The following is a 23,760-nucleotide window of genomic DNA, read 5'->3' as shown; positions in this document are numbered from 1 at the left end:
GAGAGTTCAGGAACAGCATAATTCCTGCGTGACTTGACCGTGACCAGAGATCCGACCCTCTGGCTGATGAATCCTGGAGGATTTGGCACAGGAAGTTTTGGTGACTCAGGTTTGCCAGTCATGCTGTGGTGGTGTGATGGGGCCAGACATGCCCTTAGCCTTCAAACTAGTTGGTCTTTGTTAGATTTCCTCCCACCAGTGACTGAGCAGATATTTCTCACCCAGCAAAGCTTTAACTGGCCTGAAACTGTCTGACCAGTTCAACTGCCATAATCCAGACTGGATTGGGTCAAAATGACCTTCTACTTCCTTCATGAAGTCACCTCACTCGTACTCTTTGTTGTGGTCATATATGTGTGTGTTTCTCATGTGAATCTTAGTTTGTCCTCCTCCCTCAGGTGGATAAAGATGGAGATTGCAGTCAGCTTCCTCAACCCTGTTCCCACAACAACAGGAGGATGTGGTCCCGGACCAGGGTTTTTCTGAGTGCACTTGGAGTCACCTTCCTGCTGCTTCTCTACAAAACTGCCCCGGGCAAGGTTTACCTGCACTTGAGCAGGAATGTCTTCTCATGACCTTACAGATGTGTCCATCAGTTAATGAGCTTTTGAGTTAATCAGTGAGTTAATCATACTATGTTGTGTTTACTGACTATAGCTGATAAGTTGGTTTATCAAAGGGTTTCTGTGTTTTATGAGTGGTTGACAAGACAGTTTTACTTTTGCTGCAGTGTTTTGTTTCCCAGTTTTCCAGACTTGTCATCAAGTTAAGTTCTTAATTATTTCTAAGTTATTTTACATTTTAAGGGGTTAAGTGATAATTAAAGTTTCTTTTAAGGAGCAATTTTGTTTGTGGTCAAATTAATGGTTTGTTTACAGTGGCTGTCAAAATATAACATCTACCTAATGAAGCAGTTTAAAAGGACACATTAGAATTTTCAGCCATTATAGTTATGGACAGGTTTGAAAAAATGCTTTACTTTCTTTCCCATGGTGAGATGAGAAGATCAATGTTGACCTCTTGTCTGTGCGGGGAGCATGAAGATGAAGCCAGCTTCGCTGAAAGACTAAAGGCAGATGAAAACAAAATCCAGCCAACACATCTGAAGCTCACCAGTTATTTTAGGAGGAGTTACAAATAGTTACCTTGCAGTGAAGCTGACAGACAACAAGCAAACATTACATTTCAGTTGAGGTACTTGTTTAACAATTGACATTTGCTGTGCCACTTGGTGAGCTTCAGTAAGTGCACTTTTATGCGTCTGTGCCAGTGACAGCCGAAGCTAGAGGCATTCTGTTTTTGGGTTGTCAAGATGCTGTATTTACACCTGTTGACCTGAAATGTTGTTTTAAATGATATTGATTTAAAAGTTAAATTGCCTATTAGCCACTAGTTGAGATGTTTGAACTGAGTTAGGAATATGTTCTTATAGTCAAAACTAGAATCTCAGAAACACTCATTGTGTGAGTCTTCAGCTCAGGAATATGCATCACTTTGCATCGTCAAACTTCATTTCAGTTTTATTAGAGTCGGTCTCTTGAGACCATGGCCTGATTTACAGTGGTGGCATTAAATTTATCAGAGATTACTTTCCCTCTCATAAAACATGTAGTGAAACACAGTGGCCTTAATGCGATTTGGTAAGGCAGAGAACAAGTTACTTCAATTAAATTGGATTTCTATTACAGACGTATTACAACTACTGCTGCTGCAAAAACAAAGTCGTGTTCAATGGAGTGAGGAGAGCAGGGAGAGCGTTCTAAATCTCCTTGTTGTTTTATGGTTTCTTCCACGGGGATCATGAGAAAAATCCAATTTGCCCATTAATCTCATCTGGTCAGGGTCTCCGGACCTCCAGATACACCCAGAACAGATCAAAGATGGAGGAAATGCCGTGTGACAGTGGTACAGATTTCCCCGAGAGACTTCAAAAAGACTGCAATAGATAATCCAATTGAAATGGACACATCACCTTTAGGTGCTGCTTTGGGAGAATCGGTGCGTAATTTTTCTTTTCTGCTCCTTTTTTTGAACCACCATTCCTGAGTTATTAGTTAGACTGACTGATGGTTTGTATAAGGCTATAAAATAACAGTGCGTCATGCTTTCATAATCAGAAACATTTTGCACCTGTGCGCCATTTGGTTATAGCAACAGGATCTCACTTTTAACCACAAACATACCAGATTTATTCAAATGTGTGGGATCTTTGTGAAAAGTTGCATCACTGATGTGGGTGATGTGTAATTATACATCATGTTAGTAAGTAATGTGTCGGTCTGTGCCTCCAGTGACCAATGTGGATCCCTCGAAGAAAAAATATTCTAGAACATCTTTTCGCAAAACGTGGATTCTGTGTACGCAAAACTCTCTGTCTTCAGTTTTTTGTGCACAGAAGTCATTTTTCGAGACTTTCAAGACTTCGTGCATCACAACAACCCTGATCCATCACTACTGTTTCCTCGATTTTGCGCCCAGAGTTCGAATCTTAGCGGGTTGTATGTTTTTTTTTTTTCTGGTGAGGGGCATTGCCCGCAGGATGAATCCTCCTACAGTCGGCTCCTTCTCTGAGCGCGTCGGGGCAGAGTGAGAGAAGAGCCCATCAGCTTGGACCACATCAGAGCTGCGGAGCTCCGGTCTGGACGCGGGCCAAGCCTGTCTGGTGTCAAACCAGCCTGAACAGATACTCTCAGACATCTCATTTCTTCACCTCATTCCTGAGACGGGACTGCCCACCCCTTGTGTAAAGCAATTTGAACCTGATAGCACATTATCTGCCTATCTCCTCTGAAAATCTCTGCTGGACTATTAAGACAGGCGCTCCTCACTTTTTCCTCATAAGCGCTTTGCCACCGTGCAGAATCGGAGCCAGACATGGCTTTTACGTGCAAATCGTCCGTCCTCCGATTGTCCTGTAATATATTTTTTAAACAAGCTTGAATCGGAGATTCCGCGATATTTGACTTCCCGAATGTTTCATAATTTTCTTTGATCCCTGGAAATGCTCCATCCAGATCCATAAAGGACCAAAGTTTGGTTAATATGAACTTATTGCCAAGTGGAATATGTTTTTATTTATCTGTAGCAATCTGCTGGCTGACGGCCGAGGTCGATGCGTCCTGGTGGTAAGAACTGCTTCATTTATTTCCATCTCTGTTTAAACGCAGCTGCAAAGCCCATGCATAGCTTTCCTCATTAAACAGGGACATAACCAGCATGCACAATGTTCCAAAGTGTTGTTTATTAATGTGTCACCAGTAACATAGCTCCTCTGTGTAGAGCATGTCGCGAATGTCTAATTAATGTTTTGTGTGTGTGTTTTTAAAAAAAAATGCTAATCTGTATTTTCTTTGTTCGTTTTGAGTTGTTTCATGAACACTCTTGCCTTTGCTTATGACATTTCCCACACACTGAGTGACTTAATTCCCCCCTGCCTTTCATAGCTGTATTTTTGCAGCTTGTTGAAGACTGAATATTTGGACAGATACGTTTCCCAGCTAAAGTCATTTGATATATTTAATTTCACTTTATTTGCTGTCTTTCTCTTGAATCTCTAATTAATATTTTTAAAGGTCCTGCTTCCAAATTCCACACCTCATACCTCTATGATACTGAGATGCTGAGATAATTCCTTTTATGTTGCTGCTCTGCTTGGTCCCTAATCGTTTCAGCAAATCTCTGCAGCTTGCCAGTCTTTCATCACCTTGTTCTGTAGGTACAAGGGAGTGTGGACTTGTTAGGAGCATTTTAAACAGATGTTTCTCAAGAAGACACAATTTTGCCACATTTCACCATCATTTTCATCTCATTTCCTTTTTTCCAGAATGAAAATGTTCAGTTGTCTCTTATACCAAATCTATCTCTGCTAGTGACATATTGAGCTATTTGTACTTTTGTTGGTAGAAGTGTTGCATTTTTCTTCTTTCGTAAAAAATAAAAATTATGCTTTAGCTTCCTCATTGATGGTTAATTAATTTAATGTCCAAAAGTTTAATGTCCTAATCCTTTTCCCTGCCACTCTGCAGGTACATGGGCACCCTGGGCTCCCAGGTTATGTGCGACAACATCCCTGGTCTGGTGAACAAGCAGCGGCAGCTGTGCCGCCAGCACCCCAAAGTGATGCAGGCCATTGGGGCTGGGATGAAGGACTGGATCTCGGAGTGCCAGCACCAGTTCCGCAACCACCGCTGGAACTGTAACACCACGGCTCGGGACCACAACCTGTTTGGACGGCTGCTGCTACGCAGTGAGTGAAGTGGATGTTAGAGCCAGGATAGAACCCTCATCTTAGTTTAGCCTGAAAGAAAGTCAAATTAAAATGATTAAGTGTTTAAAGTCATTATTCTAGGTAAAATCTGACATTTATCTCCAGTAATAATCCTGCCTGCTAAAGTGTCCTTGAGCAAATCACTGAGCCTCCTTAGATCCAGGACTGCTGCTCGGTAGTAGACCTCTGGTCCCTCTGTAGGACAGGCGAGAGAAAAGGGAAGTTTAATAGATTAATAAATAGAGAATGCATTATTCAGTGCTAATGCTGCTACTACACTGTTACACTTTAGTCTGTTTGGACCAAATTGTGTCTTCATCTTCAAACCCTGAGTCATTTGTCCTAATAAATAATCTAAGTTATTACTCTTGAATTTGTCACAAATACATAAAGGGACGATAACGTGAACAGCAATATTATAGTTCTAACACTTATTTGACTGATTGTCATGAACAAGGCTTTTAAAAATATTTTTAAGGATTTTTTAACAAATATCTTTTGCGCAGCCTTGCAGTAAATGCAGGAATGAGATATAGTAAGTGTGTATAAAGCATTGTATGCATGATACAATGTCTTCAGGGGCTGTCAGGTGCCTTAAACACTGCATGACTAAGAATAGAAAGTTGGTGACTACATTGCTGCTACAGTATATGCTGGGTTGTGTTACCAGGTCATTGTGTGCTGCTGGCATCTCCTGGAAATGAATACGATGTACGATCACGTATGTTAGAACACACCGATCAGTTTGCAGTGACAAACATGGTTGGCCATATGCCCTAACTTAATGTGACAAATCTAAACAATTGGTTGGTTTTTAAAGTGTTGGGTAGATTTATTGCCACTCGGAGGCTTTCTGGGAAACTGATAGTTCCCTCGCAGATATGTTCTGTTTTTTCCACGGAGGTTGGATCACATTCCACACCTTGTCTCACTTTACAATCAGACATTTATCACGTCAATGCAGCCAACTGGTTTCTCTGTCAGTCGGTTTCTTTGTTAATTTGCTAACTTAGTCATTGTTTTGATATAATACTGTTATACATTTTGGTGCCCATATTTAGTGCTAAAACAGTTTGTCAGTGGAGAACTGTATCTGCAGTAATTTTGATAATCTATAAAATAATTTGTCATTTACCAAACAAAAATTAAATATTTAATGGCTCCAGCCTCTTCAACATGAGGAGTTTTAGCTTCACTCTTTTATATTTTGCTATGAATTGACTGTCGTCATGTTTTGTACTATTGAATGGAATAACTGACTGATTAATCTGTAATAATTAGGTGAATAGTTGCAGCCTTATGCAGATTTTGGTCTCAGTAGAAAACCAAATGCTGTAAAATAAGATTCCATTTTAATGAGTACTTCAGTTTCATCATGATGTTTTTGTTTTCCTTAGATGTACTTTGGCTACTGTCTCAGCGGGCTAATTACTCTCCCCTCAGCTCATTTAAATGAAAAATGGCAGAAATTTAAACTTTTTCCAAATAAAAGTAATCCCACCACTTTCAAGATCCACGTCAGGTCATTAGCACTGTTTACCTTCTCTGGTGATTTGCAGGAGAAGATACTTGATTTATCGATGGTTTTAAAAGTCCAGAGAGGACACAGGCACAGTTTTTTTGTTCTTTTTTTTTTTTTTTTAAAGTGGTGGTAGGGTAGGGGGTTTAGAGTGGAAAAATAGGTATTATGAAGAGTGTGACAAATGACTCCTCCCAAGCAGTAAAGTGCGATTAGCAGCATCAGGGATCAAAGTGATTAATGAACAATGAGCAGCAATAAGCAGCCTGTCGCTGCCTGTGGCAGATGTGAACTCTGGACAGAAGCATCTTGTCAAATTAGACGTGTGACTGTGCGTCTCTGCAGCTAAAATCAGCCTGCATCTCCTGCAAGGGCATGTTATAACGAGTCCTAATCTTTTTTTATTGCCATTGGAGGATCATCAGGACTTGGCGGCCTGATGTTCCTCTCCCATGCCCTGAGATTTAACCTGTGAGGCGGATCCTTTGACTTAGTCCGTTTCATGTCAGGGCCTCTAATCAGCCGTGTGGTATTCGGACCTCCCAGCCGGGCCCCGGCTGTGTCACACAGCATTATCACGGCACATCGAGGCCCCCGTCAGAAGCTCCTTATTGTCAATGTCAGTGGGCTAATTTCAAACAATTACACACGAGGTTTCCCTCGGTGGCGTTGTGTTCTCTCAGTGTTCTCCTCATTAACCTCATTAGACACGCTCAACTTAGCTGCTCAACCTGGACACACATACACACACACACACACATGCGCGCACACACACACACATACACACACACACTGATATCACTGTATAGATGTGTTTGCCAGAACTGGGTGCCATTTTTCTATATTAATGATGCCTTTTAAAACTTTTACCAAATATTATTGACATTTTTTGATACATTCCAGACATTTATTGTCAATATTTACTTCAGTTTTTGATTTCTAGTGCTCTAGAAACCCCCCCAGAAAGTAGTGCAATTCCCTCGAGTTTGTATTTACCGTGGTGCACTGGCAGAAAAGGAATCTGCAGCAATTTAAAGAGTCTGTTAATCCCTTAAAGTAAAATCAAATAAAAATATCATCTACTCCAAAGTAAAACATTTTTAAAGCTTTTTGAAGAAGAATGTGTGTTGTTTAAAATCTGGAAGACACAAGCCACTGTTTCTTTAAACAAGAAGGTTAAAGTGTATATACTATTTCCTTCATTAATTTCTATTTACATTGATCTCTGTAATAAGTGATCATAAAAACATCATGTAGTCTGTAACAGAGTCCAACAAAAAAAAGAAATACTACAGTTTGTAAATCTGAGGATTTTTAACATGTCTTAACCACTGGTAGTTTCTGGGCAGGTTTTTTTTTTTTTTCTTCTTTTGGTCCTGCACCTCTGTGGAAACAACAAAACCATGGACTAGAAGAAGAGAGAAGTCAAAAATGTCTCTTGTGCAGTGTGTTAAAGTTACACTGCCTTTAATCATTAAAAAGAAAAAAAGTTCGTTGAGTATTTTATTTTTATTTATTTTTTTCCCCCAAAATAAAAATACATGCAAACCATGTGCACAACATTTTTCCAAGTGCCAAAAGGTGTTACCAATAGTTGGAAACAAAAAGTGACTCTGCATGCTGTACTTAATTAATTCTTAATACTTTTAGTAATTTAATACATTTTTAGTTTGTTTCCATGCTTGTTTCCTCTGAGCTCTTTGCATGTGACTATTGATCACAGCTGAGTCACTAATGGCTGTTGAAAGAAACGTTATAAACCCACAGATTCTGTTTTTACAGTTTCTGACTCTGATAAATGGTGTAATTTCAGCAATTTATTGTTATTCTTATTATTATTATTATTATTATTATTGTTATTATGAGTAGTAGTAGTAGTAGTTGTTGTAGTAGTAGTAGTATTTTAAGATAACATGCCTTTTAAAGTTGCTGGCAGTTTTTGGGTGTTCAGAGTGTTAAGCTCTCATTTACTGTAATAGATAATATTTACCAGAGAGTTATGACCTTTACCTTGTCTTTGATGGAGGTTTATTTCCTGTGTCTCTTTTATCTGACAATACATTACACACTGACCACTAAACATTAAAACATCATTTCATTGTATGTTTTCTCTAAAAAGCAGGTTTGCTGTTGTTTTTCTGGTTCGGAATTATGTTTGCAAAAGTTCTTCTTTGGTTTCATTTTGTTTGTCACCAATTAAATGTTGAGGAATATCATGAAAGATGAAATCTCCAATAAATCTACCGAACTGTGATCATCAGATCCCCTCACTGTAGGAATCAAGGGTTCTATTTCTTCATTTACTTTGTTGCCCATCTGTAGTTCACTTAATGTTTCTTGCCAGGCGTAATGCTCTGAGTGCGTGGGAATAACTGACAGTGACTCAGATGAGCTTCTGGATAACAAGAGAGCAGTTTAGAGAGAGACAATTTTCCCTGACATTCTCATGAAACAATATCTGTCTATTGCTAACAAACACAATCATTACTTGTAGCTCTAAACATGTCAAAAAAATCAATTTTTTTATTTCACTGTATGAATCTTCTCGTGTCATCATTTTGTAGCAGCGGTTAGAAACAGACACACACCCTTTCCCTCACCTCAGCCTTTGATCCTGCTCTGATCTCTCATCAGTTACATGTAGATCGAGATAAGGGCTCTGTATCAGGGCATTGCTGGTAAACGTTAGCTGTTTATCCATCTTGGAACAGATTAAGCGCTTTTTCTATTTCATGCCTTGCATGAAAGCTTCTGGCAGACAACAACAAACACGGGTCTTACAGGTAGCAGCGGTTTCCAAACATTTGAAGGATTGTTCTGTTTGTAATGGATTCATTTTGTCAGCAAGCCTGTATTGGGAAATATATAAAGAAGGGTACCAGTAACTGTGCAGTAACTTTTTGTTTTCCATATTTGTATTGAGAAAAGGGTCTCAACCTCTGACGTCAATGTGCAGCTCTGCATTTTTTATTTTTTTTTTGCCATACTGGCTGCATGACTGTAAGCATGTCATGGTGGAGTGCTGAGGATGCTGCCTGGACTGATTAATCACCTGCAGTCACATAGAAACTCAAACAAAATAGTTCCCTTGTTCCATTGATCCCCAGCTGTTGCCGCACATCCCATATACAAATGAGTGCATCGAAGAGCTTAAAAGCTCAGGAGTAAAGTGTAATGTCACCAATAAAGTCAGGTAGTTTAAAAAAGAAATTCCTTCTCCACAATATTTCTTCTCCTAAATCATTCCTGCTCTTCTGCACAGGACATGAAAATGTGTTGTCTCCACACAGGCAGCCGTGAGGTGGCCTTTGTCTACGCCATCTCCTCGGCTGGAGTGGTTTACACATTGGCACGAGCCTGCAGCCAAGGCGACTTAGACTCCTGCTCCTGCGATCCCACTAAGAAGGGCTCATCGCGGGACTCCAAGGGCTCCTTCGACTGGGGCGGCTGCAGTGACCACGTAGAGCATGCCATGCGCTTCAGCCAAACCTTTGTGGATGCAAAGGAGAGGAAGGAGAGAGATGCCCGGGCCCTTATGAATCTGCACAACAACAGAGCTGGGAGGAAGGTGAGGACTGCTGACCACATGTAGGAGTAACGTGGAGGAATCAACTAGGTAATATCCTCCGAAGTAGACAGACATTTATTAAACACTCCACTGTTATTCTGGATTTAAATTGGATTTGACCTGTTGTTGAACTTCAGATGCAGTCATCAAACTTGCCTAAGGACATTTTTAAATCTGAATGTTGGATTTTTAGAAAATAAAAATAAGAATGTCCTTGTATGTGCAACATTTAAAACTCTCTGATCCTAATAGTGTCTTCAATTTGTGACAGATAAGATCTTCTGCTTCTATTTGACAAACATAAAAAGTAACATTAATGAGAATGTGTTTTTCTAGGATGTATTGTTTTACCAGGATGATAAAATAGGGAATTATTCTTTGTTCTGCACTTACTAAATACATTTTTTTATGCCCCTTAAACTATTATTATCCTCACTGTATACCAACTCCATGTGTCATAAACTTGTAAAATCCACCTTCTTTTCTCTGACAACTGTCTGTTCTCCTGTTCAGGCAGTGAAGCGTTTCATGACTCTGGAGTGTAAATGTCACGGTGTTAGCGGGTCGTGCAGCATCAGGACCTGCTGGTTAGCCATGGCTGACTTCCGACGCACTGGTGACCACCTACGGAAGAGGTACAACGGCGCCGTGCAGGTCGCTGTAAACCAGTATGGCACTGGGTTCACTGCCGCACACACTCACTTCAAACGTTCGAGCAAGAACGACCTGGTCTACTTTGAGGACTCACCAGACTACTGCATACGCGACCACGAGTCAGGTAAAGGCTGCCTTTCAAAACCTTTACCTCAGGATCTGTCAATCCATATGCAGTCCCTGTGACTTTTGAAACACTTCCAGTAAGTTTGGATTTGGAATTTAGTGGTCAAAAGACAGGAATACATCAGACTTAACACCATTTGGATGTGTGGTTTACAACATGCTGAATTATAAAGTGATCTTGATCTCTAGAGTTTAACTAAACCACATCAACAAACATGATGGGTTAGTGTAAACAAGCCCTTCAAGGGGAGGAGATATTATTAGATTTGTCAATGCCTGATCACCAGTTGTTGGTTGAATTACACATGTAAACTGCAGGTTCAAATTTGCATCGCATACACCTAACTGTTGTGTCGAGAGGGTAGGATGCACAATGGCGCCACAAGATGACAAAAACTTTTATTCTCTACATGTATGTGTTGTAGATTAGTTGCAGTACCTGGTTGTTCCACCAGGTGGAGCGTCTTACTATTTAATACAGGTATTAAACAGTAAGAGGAGGCAGTTACTTGTAGTACGGACAGGAGTTCAGCCCTGACAAAGATTTCTGTGATGCTTAATAGTCTCCAGCTAGAGCTCATTTATTTAAGATGTGCTCAGATCAAGTAGTTCCTGTATCCCAGTGGCATACGCAGCAGAGCGGACTTTGCGGCCTATATCATGTGTCTGTTGACTAACACAGCAATACCAGAACAGAACAAATGTCCACTGTTTTCAGACTGGAACTGGGACATCTCTATGCAGAGGCACTTTCACTGCATCCTGGGCTCAGCAGCAATGCAGAGCTTTTTTCCCCACATAGCAGAATGATAACGAGGTGCAACCAAAGTGCTGTCTGGCTGTGCAAGATACTGCACTACACATGAATAACAAGTAGGATGTTAGTTTGTTTGTTTTCTTTATCAATGTCAGTGTAACCTTTTGATTCTTATTTTATTATGCATGTATTTATGTATCTGAATTTGATATATCTCAGAGCTCCAGTGTGTGAGTTAAGCAATCTAATTAGACTCCTTCCAATCTGTAGGATAGCAGGATGTATGCCTGCGACAGTCTGGGCTTCCTCTGTCCTTTATATTTGTGGAAGCTACTGTATTTAAAAGTAATCATTTATTTTTGGGGATGCAGAGCATAGCTGTGTTTGCATAGGTTGTAATTTCAGCCGCTGCTCAACAAAATCCTAATTATCTGGTTGTTTTTGGTGTGATACCTACAGTTATTTCAAAGTAGCTCCAGTACTGATGCCCATACACTGGTGAGAAGACAGAGTGTGTCTGTGGAACCCTTTGCTTATGTATGTGAGGCTGGAAGAGCCTGGAGAGCGGGTGTGAGAAAGAAAATGTTTGTGTATGTAAACTGTGTGAGAGAAAGAGAAGATGAAGAGAAGGGCATGAGTGTGTGTCTTCCAGAGGAGGCGGATGCCTGTCAGGCAGCAGATGATCCGTGGCGATCGGGTGTCGGCCAGTTTAAGACCCATTACACACTTCTGTAGGCTGAAACCTTAGAGCACCGCACATCATTATAAATCACCACCACTGGAAACACACACACACACACGCCTGAGGGCACAATTGGCCAGCAAAGAGAGGCATATTTCAGGGGCAGGTTAGATCACACAACACAATACAACACACACATTCTAGAGGAGCTTATAGTGTGTTTTGTGTCAATTTGAGACAGAAACTTTGCATTTATCTCCTAGTCCTGTTTTGTTTTTTTTTGTTGTTGTTGGTGTTTTTTTTGCCCTGATGTGTTGCAGTCACACTGAAACAAAATTAGTTGTTTCAAAACCTGGCTGACTTTGACTTGCTCTTGGCTGTGTAATTGAGTCACAAATTTTAGGTATCTTTCTCGCTGAGGGACACATGTAGAGACAATTCCAAGTTGAAAACTGTCTGCCATGGGGCAATGTGTCATGTATTCTGTGTGCAGAACAAATAGTCAGGCACCGTCATGGTCCTTCAGTTTTATGACCTTAAAGAGTCTGTTAAATCTGTTCAGTTTTTTTTTTTTTCTTCTTTGCAACGTATGGTTTTAATTTAAAGTGAAAGACTTTTTCATCTTTTCATTCAAATCAAAGCAGTGAATACTAAGGATTGACACACATGTTTTTCTCAGGGCTGATGCCAATACAGACTATCAGTAATGGATACATGTGTAGTAAAAATTAGTCTTGATGTCAAAATTTAGAATAATGCAAAACTTCCTTAAAATGGCTCTCTGTTTATTTATGTTCCACATATGTTTATCAGAAAACTTTTAAACATTTCTCCCTCTGTGCAGATTGTATGTTACTCGTGACGTGTAAAGAATCAGTTAGGGCTGTGGGCAGAGTGATGACTGCAGCAGAGCCTGCGTAGTGCTTTAGTAAATCAACCTGTTTGATCAGAAATCTGTAATAAAGTTCTGGTAATTGTAAAAATGATCAGTTTTGCATCTGATGTTTTGCGTGAATAGTCATGTTTGATTGCAGTCTATTAACTTAAAGAGACGTCGACGGTTAAACGTTCCTGTCTGGAATTAAATTGAAGACATTTCAGTAACGCTGAAGTCATCTTAGAGCGCCAGGGCAGTCTTCAAACGTAAGTGATGGGACAATTCATTCATTTATGGATTCATTTTTTTCCGTTTTTTTCCCCCTTCATTTGTTCAGCATCATGAAATTGAAATGAAATAATGTATAGGGCATTAAAGTTGTAAGTCTAAGCTTTAAAATTGGCAAATCAATGTAAATATACAAAGAACTGTATTTGAGATTCAGCCCTTCACCACATAATGCAAACATTGCAAGGGTTCAAAAGTCATTAGACGTTTGGCTACAACATGTTTCTTGGACAGCTATTTGTCTTTTTTTTTTTGGACAAAAGTGTTCATACAAGGCTCAGAGTTCATTGAGAATCCCAATTTAGCTGAGGTGGAGTTGCCTGTAGAAATGAGTAAAGAAGCGACCCTGCAAGGGAGGAGGGTGATCATGAGGCTCAAAACAAAGCAAACATCTATCAGAGAGCTATCAGAGGTAGCAACAAAAGCAACAGATGAGATCATTCTAAAAAGCTTCTACTCAAAGGGGAAAAAGTTGGTCGAACAAGGAGCACAAGTCTTGTGGATGATGGAAAAATCATTTGCATTATATAGATAAACTTCTTTATGACTGCACAGCAAGTGAAAAACACTCTCAGATGTTGACAAACATGTTTCATTGTCTGTGTAAAAAAAAAAAAAAGTTAGAATTTCAGAGGATTCACCACAAGATGCAAACCCTTAGTAAACCTGAGAGACAGAACGATGGCAGTTTACAAAAAGAAACCTGCAGAGTTCAGGAACAAAGCTGTGTGGAATGATAAAAGAAAAACCAAACTATGTCAAGATGATGAATAAAGCAAATTGTAGAAGAAAAGAGCAGCTCATAAGTCAAAGACGGTGACGCTTGAGTCGTGGTCTGGGCAGGAATGGTTGCCAGTAGAACCGGTTCACCAGCTAAATGCACTAAAACTCGTGACAACATTTCATTTTATGGCTAGAATATCTTTGACTCACCAAATCAATCAGTTGATCAAAATCTGATCAGGCTGCAGTTTCATGTGTTAAAGACCCGATTAGAGGCAGAGAGATGCCACACGATGCTGGACCTGCAGGTGGGAGAGCATCACCAGGGAAGACACAATCTGTGAGTCCTCAGGTAGACATTCATTTGTTTGACTCCATGTGTATTTGTCCAGTTAACCACCTAACTGTTAACAGTGTGTTTAACATCTGCCACACAATTCTTTCAATATGGATGGGACAAAAACGGAAAGTGAAAAATGTGTAAATGTCCAAATGCAAACAATCGATAGCTTCATCCTCAGTACTGACATGTTAGCATGCTCTTACTGGGCTTCTCCCCTGTTCCCTCCTGATGGACCTGTGGAGATCTTTGGGCCCCCTTTTGGGAACAAGTTGAGGCTTCACAGCAGACACGGAGGCTTTATGGGCTGTGTACATGTAAGCAGGGTGAGGTAACACACACAAAACACACACAGTGTACGCCCTGGGCCTCTCATGAGAACTTAACATGCTTGTTCTCTAAAGACCCACTCCTCTGGGACACACACACTCACACAAAGACAGGCATGTAAACTCGCTCTCAATCGTGACACGTACTGTACATGGAATCAGATTCTCTTTCTTTTGGACGCTCAACCATGAAGTGCAATCAATCTTAAAACGCTCACTTTTACTTGTGTTCTTTCTCCGAACACACACACAGAAAAGCCTCTCAAAGACATGCAAACTCACCCTCAATCACTGTGGCAACACACAGACTGAATCCATTCTCACAGACAGATGGACACACACACATACACACAGAGGCTCGGAGCCCACAGAGATAGTGAGATGGCCCCTCTGTGCCTCTTTAAAGTGTGAAATCAATTTCCCTCGGCCCCGGTGAGGCTCAGGTGCTAAACTCATCTCTCGGCACCCCCTCATCTTAATTCAATAAGCAGACGCAGGGAGAGCGAGGAAGACTCTGGCCGTGATGTCACCCCTAGCAGTGGCGATGACGGGCGGGCGCACTGCCAGCGAGGGGGCGGGGCCTTAAGTCGAGTCCAGACATATTACCTGGTGAGGGATTGGTGCGGAGACGGCGCACACGCAGAGCACAGCAGAATGTAAACACCAGCAAATTCCAGAACAATGTTCGAGATGGTACTTGAAGTCAGTTTGTAATTTTTTCTAAACCTTTATTTATACAGGAGAAGTCAGCTGAACACACACACACACACGCACACACACTCTTCAGTAACACAGTGAGGCAGTGACAGTCGGTCACACCTGCACAGAGCTGCTGCAGTCCTCTGCTGGCTGAACATCTGCACCACAACAGAGCAGCTTTATCAGGTTTCCATTATTACAACTTACATTTCTTTGACACACAAAAAAATGGACTAAACAGTTAGTTGTGCTTTTTTGATTATTAGTTACAGGACTGTTTTCACCATCAGTTGGGCTACAGGCCACAACCTTTTAATTCATTCTTTGATCTGGAAAATATCAAAATAAAGGGAAATACACAACTCCTTCTGATGTCAGTCCAACTGGCAAAAACCTTGAAATTTCACACATAAACAAGAGAAAAAAAACTAATTTGAGAAGGTGAAACAATCAACAACTGATCTTGACAAATGACTGATGGTCACTCTTTAGCCATTGATTCAGCCCCTAAAAACTCATCTGTGTAGCAGATTTGTTTTTTTTTGTTTGTTTGTTTTTCCATGAAACGAATTCTTTCCTACCCTTAATTGGTTTAGTTTGAACTCTACACTGTTGCCTCTTTTAGAATGTGCAGATCTTTGAAGGTCTTTACACCAATGAGAACTGACTGTTTACTAACAGCTGAGAGACTCCAGACCATGACACGTCTTTTGTTACAGTATAATCAGTGTTTTTCATTTCTGAGTGGCCAGAATGTTCTGGCTCATCAGTGTATGTCCAGACTCTACTGACGTATTTCCCTTTATAGACATGAGGAACAAGACATTGCTGGCTTCATCTTCAGTCTATTAAAGTGAAAATATTGTGGCATTCAGACTTTGGTCCCTCTAATGATAGCGTTCCTTAGCTTCATTCAGACGAACCCACCACAGTAACAGGGGGCCACGCCACACGCAGGATTTGCAATTATACATGCAGGATTGTACAACAGATCAGGTGATGGATAAGACGTAATACTGCGCTACAGCAGCCTATTAACTGTGACTGTGTGTGACAGAAAGAAAGAGCACAGTGTGAATAACTGTTAGATCCTAATCCATCCTGTCTCCATGTCAGGGATCATTTATATTTATAATTAACTATTGAAGTTACTGCTGTTGTTCCACGTGCACTAATGCGTGCAGCTCTCTGGCTTTAGAGGCACTCTTGGATCCTCCTGCCCTCTGATGCTGCAGGTGTTTAATAAACTCAGAGCAAAGACTCCTACATCCTGCTGGAAGCAACAAAGTGAAGTGCAGCTCCTGTTAATGTTTGGTCAAAACCTGGATTACATCCATCATTAATCAGTAATCTGACTTGTTTTGGCTCTGGGTTCATTGCAGTAAAGTGTTATTTTCATGGACGATACAGTTTGTAATCGATATGATGTTGTCGAGCAAACTGAATGATTTTTGGCAGCAAACTGTGTCTTTTGCTCCAATATTGGAAAAATCCTTCCTCAAACTACATTATTTGTGTGTGTCTGTTTTAATGTGACCGCATGCAGTTCAGACATGTACCGTGTATAAAGTGACACTAAAGTATGACCAGGTCTGACATAGTAATGTCACTGCAGAAGAGTAAGCAGGGTGCGCATTCAGACCTGAAGCCAGAATGGAGTTCATGTCTGAAGCAGGTTTAAGTCTGGTTTACTACAAATGTTTGTGTAGATTGGTTCAGCACAAACTAAAGGCGTGCTGCTAAAATGTTTGGACGTAGAGGTCAGCTGTTTGTTACAATACTGAACTTTAAACAGTATGAACCAGACAGACAGCTCCATCTGTGCTGTATGTTTTAAACCACTGTCTTCTCTGTTTGTATTTTGCTTCATGGAGCTACTCAACTGTAGCTGTAAGACCACAACAGTCAACACCTCTAAATCAGTGCTTTGGAATTGATTACATTCATAATGTTGCTAATGATGGACTCTCACAGAGGCAGAGAGGTGTCATGAAGGAATAACTGATGCTAGGATTACTAAATCTGTGCATAAGCACTAATCCAACTAAACAATAAGAAACATCAACTAATGTTTAAGGGTAGAAACGATCATTTAAAGTTGGCATGTCATGAACGAGCTGCTTTCTGACAGCGATACATGGATCAACTTGGTGACCTGGATTTTTCCTGTTGAACAATGTTGTCTTCGATGCACCCAAACAAATGTTGACAGAAATAAAATGTAGCTCCACGTGCGTACAGATGATTAATGTGACAACACTAATAACTCAGGAGCAGAACTGAGTTTCCTCTCTGCACACAGGCTCATCCTGGCCTCTGTAGAATCCCAAGTGATGTTATTTACATATCTTTTAATGAATTAGCTCGTGCCAGCTCTGTGTGGTCATTCATCCAATGACACACCACAAAAAGCCCATTATTGCTCCTCGCTGCTCTGGAGCTGCAGGCCAACATGTCCAATCAGAGCCTGGACATGACATTCGTTTAGCTGAAAGTAAAACAGTATGCTGGCAGCGCTGGCAGCGGCTGTGTCAGAAAGGCACCGACTCCCACGTCTGATTTTACGACACAACAAGGTGTGTTTTCTTTTCTGCCATCAAACAGCAGTTGTCTGGAAATGTAGACACAATAACCTAAACGCTCTTCTCACGATCACAAGATAACAATGTGTGAGATTCCGATGTGGGAATCATCTGAAGCAGACTCACTATGCTGTATGTAATGGCAGCAGAGAATCAGTGCAACACCCCAGTGGAAGACCAGTGTTAGTCTGCAATTGATTTTTACTGCAGCTTCCCTCTGTCTGCACACAATGGAACAAATTAAAGGAGTGTGTTCAGTGTGTGATACAAAGTGTGTTTGTGTGTGTGTGTGGCTAGAGGTGAGATTTAGGAGACAGTGAGTGTGTACAGCCTGTCTGAGAAGCTTGTGTGTGTGTGTGTGTGTGTGTGTGTGTGTGTGTGCCTGCGTGTGGGCGCTGGACGTCTCCTTTAAAATGAACAGCTGATGAAGTGTGGGTGTGCAGGCTGATGGCTCCTATCATCAATCTCTCATCTCTCTTTCGTCCAGCGTTCCTCATCTTACTCACCCCGCCGTCGTCTTATCTTCACTGCACTGTGCAAGTAGCAGATACTCTGCTCCTATTGGCTTCCCGGAAACCGGTAAAGCTATTCTGATTGGCCAAATTGAGGCGAGTCACATTCCTGATGTTACAAAGCTTTTTTTTTTCTTTTTTTTAAAATGCATTTTGATGCTCCGAGAGCCTTTTAAGATGACTTAAATCCCAATGAATTTTCCAGGATGCTTGACACCTCATCAGCACACAACACATTATGAGCACACTGGACGTTTTTTGCCACATGTGAGTTTGTGCCTCTACTTTTATTTACTCTGTTTAAAAAAATAAAAAGTCTTTTTTTCCCAACCCTTTCAACCCCCACACCCAATGACAGATTTGAAAAGTACTGTACTGTATCTTACTTTTTTCTCTTTTTTTTAAGCCAAAATTCCACAAACAGTCAGAAGCTGTATAAACAGAAGAGAGAATCTGTAGATTTTCAACTTTCTGACAGTCATTGAACTCATCGTGTATGAGGTATGATTCCATCAGGAAAATTAATCAAATTAAAGCATAAAATTGTGATATTGCAACAGACCCTCATTCAAAAAATTTTCCCCCAAAAACCATTTGCACCAGACACTAAAAATGCTGCCCTCCTTTGTGCAGCTGAGAGCTGAGCTGTGACCGACAGTCACAAGAGGAGAAAAAAAGTCAGTGTTTTCAGATAAACTGCAGTCTGTGTTTCCACAGAGCAGAGAGAAAACAACAAGACTGAGAAGAAAATAAAATGTACTGGTTCACTGCAGCATGGCTCAAAAACTGTTAAGAGGAGCAAGTTGCTGGACGATACCTTCAGCCTGGTGAAACATCCTGCTGAGGTTGATGAACAGAGTAAATGAGAAAATGCAGTTTTGTTTTGGATAGGTGTAAATAGTTAAATATCTATAGTTTGTCCTGATGTTTTCCCAGTATTGGTAACACCTGGGGGCACTTGGGAAAAAATATACATGTTGATTACAGGTTTTTTTCAATTTTAGTGAAAAAAAAAAACATTTAAAGAAATTAAACTTTCTCCTTGTTACAATATATGGCATGTAAACAACACAGAAGATGATGAAGAAGATGTCTAAGTTCCCTCTACTTCTTGTCAGGGTTGCATTGTTTCTGTAGAGGTGCAGGACTTTCTACTGCAGTGAAAAATGAGCCCAGAGTGAATTAAAACGTGCCTGGAGTTTAGTTGGTAAAAGAAGAAAAACGCAAAGACATTTTTACTGTTGGCAATTTAAGGATTGTCTATTTATGTATTAAAATAAGGACTTTTTTTTCTCCATGATGGATTTAGATTGGGCTTTTTAAGGAAGCAGAAAAGGAGCAGAATGTTTGTAATAATTTATTTGTCATGTGAATTAGATCCTTGTGCAGAGCCATAGCACCAGAAGGATCTCCTGTTCGCTGAGCTCGTACTTACTGACAAAAGATTTTGCTTACTTTTTGAGACATCCTAAAACTTGGATTAAGAAGCTTTTAGCCAATCACATGAAGCCGCATACCCAGTAATCCCTCATGTATTTTGCATCCTGGCCAACAACTATTTTGTGCTGCAAGACGATGCTGTTGATGCTGCTGTAGTTCAAATGAACAATGTTCTGTCTCCACACTGCTCAGTAATAAACTCAAAATACAGACAGAATGCACATGAGCCCATTATGCAAGACAGGCATTGAATGTGTCAGTGTTTTAATTTGTCACCCATTTTAGAAAACAAAGTGATCATTCTGTTCGGATAAGATCTTAATTTATCAAGTGCCTCATGGAGACAAACACTTAAAAATGTAAATGTGAAGAACGTTTAAGGTCACTGATGGCACTGAGCCCTCCGTCTGTCTTCCTGCAGGGTCGATGGGGACGGGAGGCCGCATCTGCAACCGGACATCCCGCGGCATGGATGGCTGCGAGGTGATGTGCTGCGGCCGAGGCTACGATACGTCGCGCGTCAGCCGCACCACCAAGTGCGAATGCAAGTTCCACTGGTGCTGCGCCGTCCACTGCCGCGACTGTCAGCAGCAGGTGGACGTGCACACCTGTAAGGGCCAGACGTGAGCTGGCCACCGCCGCCGAGCTCTACTGACATTGAAGCAGCAGATTCACTGGGAATCCAAACTACTGCTGAGCTACTGATTTGTCACCTTGTTCTAAGTGACAATCAGACAGAGCTCATCTTTAGCAATAAGCCCTCATTTCTGTGGCCTTTTAAAGACCAGCTGTCAATCAAACAGTAGGTAGGTTTTCAACTGCTGTCTTTCTGCTGCTCTTCTCCTGTTTATTTCCAACCAGATGACGAGACAGAACTTCCGTTTCCTAAAGGATGCTGCCTGGAAAGAGCTCTCAGACTCTTCAACTGTTGATAGATTAAATGACTTAACAGTAGCGAGCTGTGTTGCTTTCAAAGTATATCTGCTCATACCTGGTTTCTAAAGGCCGAGAGTTTAAAAAAAAAAAGTTGGTCCAGGCAAACACGTCCTCTTAAAAGCCACTTCAGGTTCCTGCTGACCATCAAATGCAGATAAACAGAGATGGAAATGATCAGCTTTGATGTGGAGGCTCAGGGTGAGATGGTGAACTATGACTAACAGAGGACTGCAGCCAGAGCAACCAGGAATAGTTAAACCATCACCATAATAATTTGCTGTTTTCTGTCATTGGAAGCTGTAATTCTGATTTCACTGGTTCTAAGTCTGTCCTGAGCTGCACATCAGTGGATAAAAATCTAATCTCTCCAACTGAACTCTGACTCAGGACATCACACACTGCTTCCATGTTTAAACACAAAGGGCCTCCTGCAAGAACACTTTGAGTCTAATCCTCTTTTCTTTCATTGCTCGTACTCTATTAATTGAACAAACGCGACAGAAAATGTTTCATCCAGATGAATGTGATCCTTAGAGTTCATTTCTGATCCATCAAATTACCATGTAAACCCGCCTGTTCCAGTTTCATTCACAAAAATGTTCCCAACAAGCAAAATCTAAATGTTCACACCACAGAGTGTCCACAGGGTTGTGTTACATCTGAGCTGCTGACTACATGTGGTCAGAGCAGCGGTACACTGGGACAGAAACAGAGCTTCAATAGAGACTGGAGAAGTTTCAGTGACATCCAGCTGGTAGCAGACCCTGAGGTGGGAACACCTCGGGATCCCCCAGGAGGAGCCTGGAAAGCAGAGAGGAGTCAGGAGGAAGCAGCTCTGGATAAACAGCAGAAAACACGATTTAACAGCTACAAAGCAGATTTGTAAAGACAGCCACAGCAACAGGAACAACTGATAACAGCTTCTTGTTTCCTCAGCAGGTGATTTTACACCTTCAAGTGTAGAGAACCAGAATAGAAAAAAGTATCCTGAGAACATGAGAGAGGTTTTTAATGGCTGCTACTGACATGTTGTACCTTAATATGCCAAAAAAAAAAAGATTAGAATGATCAGACTGGCATCTAAATTGGAACTTTTTGCATCGCCAAATTCTCTTAAATCACTCACATGTGCCACTTAAGAACTAATCTGCTTGTATAAGTGGTTCTTGCAGGAGGTCCAAAAAAATAAAAATAAAATAAATCAACCAGCTTGTTCCAAGTCTCTTCAGAAGTGTCCAAAATTTGCATCACAGTTGAAACCAGACAGGACTTTGTTGTCTAAATGAATCAGATGCATAGAGGATGGAGCTCTGTAAGCAGATGGCACATCTCACAGCACTGGACTCATCGGGATGATTCCTGAGACTGGAGAACACATTCAACAGGGTAAAAAGACAAACTCAGAAACCGCCAAACATCTGACTGCATGTGTTTGTACTGATGTAGGAAGACATTAAGCCTTAAGACCCACTTCAAACACATGCTGCGCAGATTTATTTTTATATGTTTGTCCTGCCTTCCAAGCAGCAGCCGTTGTTTTCTGTTCACTTCGCTGTGTCAAGAAGATCCACTAAATTAGCACCATTGACAGACTGAGCTGAATGTGTATTAATAATCTGTTGACGGAGTTTAAAATGCGTCCTTACAAAGTCTAACCATGAATGTTGGGTCCTTCATGTCTCAGATACAGAATGCAAGTTGGTATCAAACTCACTGCTTCACCCTTGACTAGTTGGATGCAGACAGAACTCTTCTTGTACCTGTGGATCAAAACATATTTAACAAACGTGTGAAGGATTCCACAGACGACAATAAGAACCCACCAGCCTGTATTTCCAGCAGTAGCTCAACTAACAGCAGCTCCAGATGATCGGCTGTATTCAGGCTTCACTGTGGTTGAGGCAGCTGAAGCGCCGAGCTGTTGTTGCGTCCAGTAAAAACAGCGGCTAAATCAAAATAGCGGGAAGAAGCTGGCTTGCAGCAATACACAAAAAGTCCTTTATTGTATTTTTTTTCCTTTTCACTTTTTTAATGATGGCAATTGATCACCTGTTTTTGTACAACAAAAAAACAGCTTTAAATGATTGAAAACCCAAAAAATGCAAACATATCAAATAAAGTCAAAACCAATTCTGGATGTCACTGTTTTGCCTTTTTGTTTCACGCCTCCTGCTCTGTTCTCCATTTGGTTTGAACTCCATGATCTTGGCACAAAGGGTGTGTCAGTCTAGTCCAATGCAGCGTTCTGGGTTTCAGTTCAGCTGTTTCAGTCCGGATGGAGGTCTGCTTTCCATGCTGGTCCTGGTTCTGATTCTAGTCCGATGGGTCGGGGTCAGATGCGGGTGAGTTGGTGCCAGAGGCTGGACGGCAGGATGCTCTCCACCTTCTCCATGATGAAGTTCAGAGGAGCAAACAGCGTGCTGAGGAACTGCAGGGAGAAACACAAACACGATGTTGGTACACACTTTAAAAACCTTCACGAACCACGACACAAAGCAGCAGTGTTCAACTCAAATGATCCAAAACTGCAAAACGCAGCACATCCTCACTCTGTACAAGCCAGAAGCAAATCGATTCATCTCATTTCTTCATAGATGCCATACACAACTATTTCAATGACGCATCAAAGTTCATGTTTGACTTGAACACTGTACCATGTCTTCATTAGCTAAAAGGTGAAAGATGAACTCAAAGGATTCTGATGAAGACCATGTGACACAGCTGAAAGTGCCAGTAAAAGCTGTAAAGTGGATACAGATACTGAGTTTGTCAAAAGATTCTTTATAACAACAAAACAAAATCCACACATCAGTGAAGACTTTGTGATGGTTAACAAAAGGTCAGCAAGCAAAACTTGAAGTTGGGATTCCCCTCATAGAGAGGATTCATTTTCTGGAGATTGTCTGATCCATTATTATCCAGTTATTTAAGGGTTGGTTTACAGAAACTGACAGAAATTTCTATAAATGATGCTGTTTTTTTTGGCATAAACAGATTTACATTTCAGGGGAAACAAAGTCATGCAAGTTTATTTATTTATTTATTTTAAATATCTTGTTAAGCTGTTAGTCTCAAAAACAGATTCCAACAGTCAGAGTTTCATATGCAACACCTGAGCAATCAATCCTGTCAACTCGCAGGATGGAGTTTTCTGTATCATTCTTCTTCCTCAGAATCAGAAGTATGACTGAATCCAGTGTTATCCAGTATTACAACTTGCCACTGTGTAGCGCAGACTAGTTTTGTAGTGTCTGGCAGAGCCACAGGTGAGTTGTGTACTCTCGCTGTAGTTTTACATTTAAGCCATTTAGAGGCAGGACAGGATTCTTTTAATGGAAAAGAAAATCCAAATATTTTACTTTGATACGGAGAGATGACAACGACCAGCAGGAGACTAAGTTAAGCCAGTTCTCTTTAGTCATAGTCAGGTTTGCATCACCTGACCTGAATGCTGAGCTCTG

The 23,760-nt window shown here is 40.9% G+C and overlaps 3 protein-coding genes across 8 annotated transcripts in view; 2 read left to right on the top strand and 1 right to left on the bottom strand.

Annotated features, from left to right (window-relative positions):
• The window catches only part of asz1 (ankyrin repeat, SAM and basic leucine zipper domain containing 1), a 34,903-nt gene extending 34,328 nt beyond the window's left edge, over positions 1–575 (top strand). The window contains exon 13 of the mRNA XM_008278006.1: positions 399–575. Coding sequence (XP_008276228.1) covers positions 399–575 — 177 coding nt within the window. The remainder of the gene's footprint in view (positions 1–398) is intronic.
• Positions 576–3,042: 2,467 nt separating this feature from the next.
• Positions 3,043–21,501, top strand: wnt2 (wingless-type MMTV integration site family member 2). The gene is made up of 5 exons (XM_008277986.1): positions 3,043–3,125; positions 4,026–4,246; positions 9,077–9,354; positions 9,868–10,132; positions 19,785–21,501. Exons 1-5 carry the CDS (start codon positions 3,043–3,045, stop codon positions 19,988–19,990), a joined length of 1,053 nt encoding a protein of 350 aa, XP_008276208.1. The 3' UTR covers positions 19,991–21,501.
• Positions 21,502–22,274: 773 nt separating this feature from the next.
• The window catches only part of LOC103354564 (suppressor of tumorigenicity 7 protein homolog), a 56,840-nt gene continuing 55,354 nt past the window's right edge, over positions 22,275–23,760 (bottom strand). For all 6 annotated transcript variants that reach the window (XM_008277980.1, XM_008277982.1, XM_008277983.1 and 3 more), the window contains one exon: positions 22,275–22,727. In XM_008277980.1, coding sequence (XP_008276202.1) covers positions 22,632–22,727 — 96 coding nt within the window. In that variant the 3' untranslated portion in view covers positions 22,275–22,631. The remainder of the gene's footprint in view (positions 22,728–23,760) is intronic.

Source organism: Stegastes partitus, unplaced genomic scaffold, assembly GCF_000690725.1.
Source record: "Stegastes partitus isolate 25-593 unplaced genomic scaffold, Stegastes_partitus-1.0.2 Scaffold112, whole genome shotgun sequence".
NCBI lineage: Eukaryota > Metazoa > Chordata > Actinopteri > Pomacentridae > Stegastes > Stegastes partitus.
This window is presented reverse-complemented; position numbering and strand designations above follow the sequence as displayed.

Excerpts from the sequence above, each read along its gene's own strand:
- wnt2 (XM_008277986.1), top strand. The coding sequence starts at position 3,043 with ATGAACTTATTGCCAAGTGGAATATGTTTTTATTTATCTGTAGCAATC. Across the intron at positions 3,126-4,025 it reads GAGGTCGATGCGTCCTGGTG|GTACATGGGCACCCTGGGCT; the intron begins GTAAGAACTGCT and ends GCCACTCTGCAG. Across the intron at positions 10,133-19,784 it reads CATACGCGACCACGAGTCAG|GGTCGATGGGGACGGGAGGC; the intron begins GTAAAGGCTGCC and ends GTCTTCCTGCAG.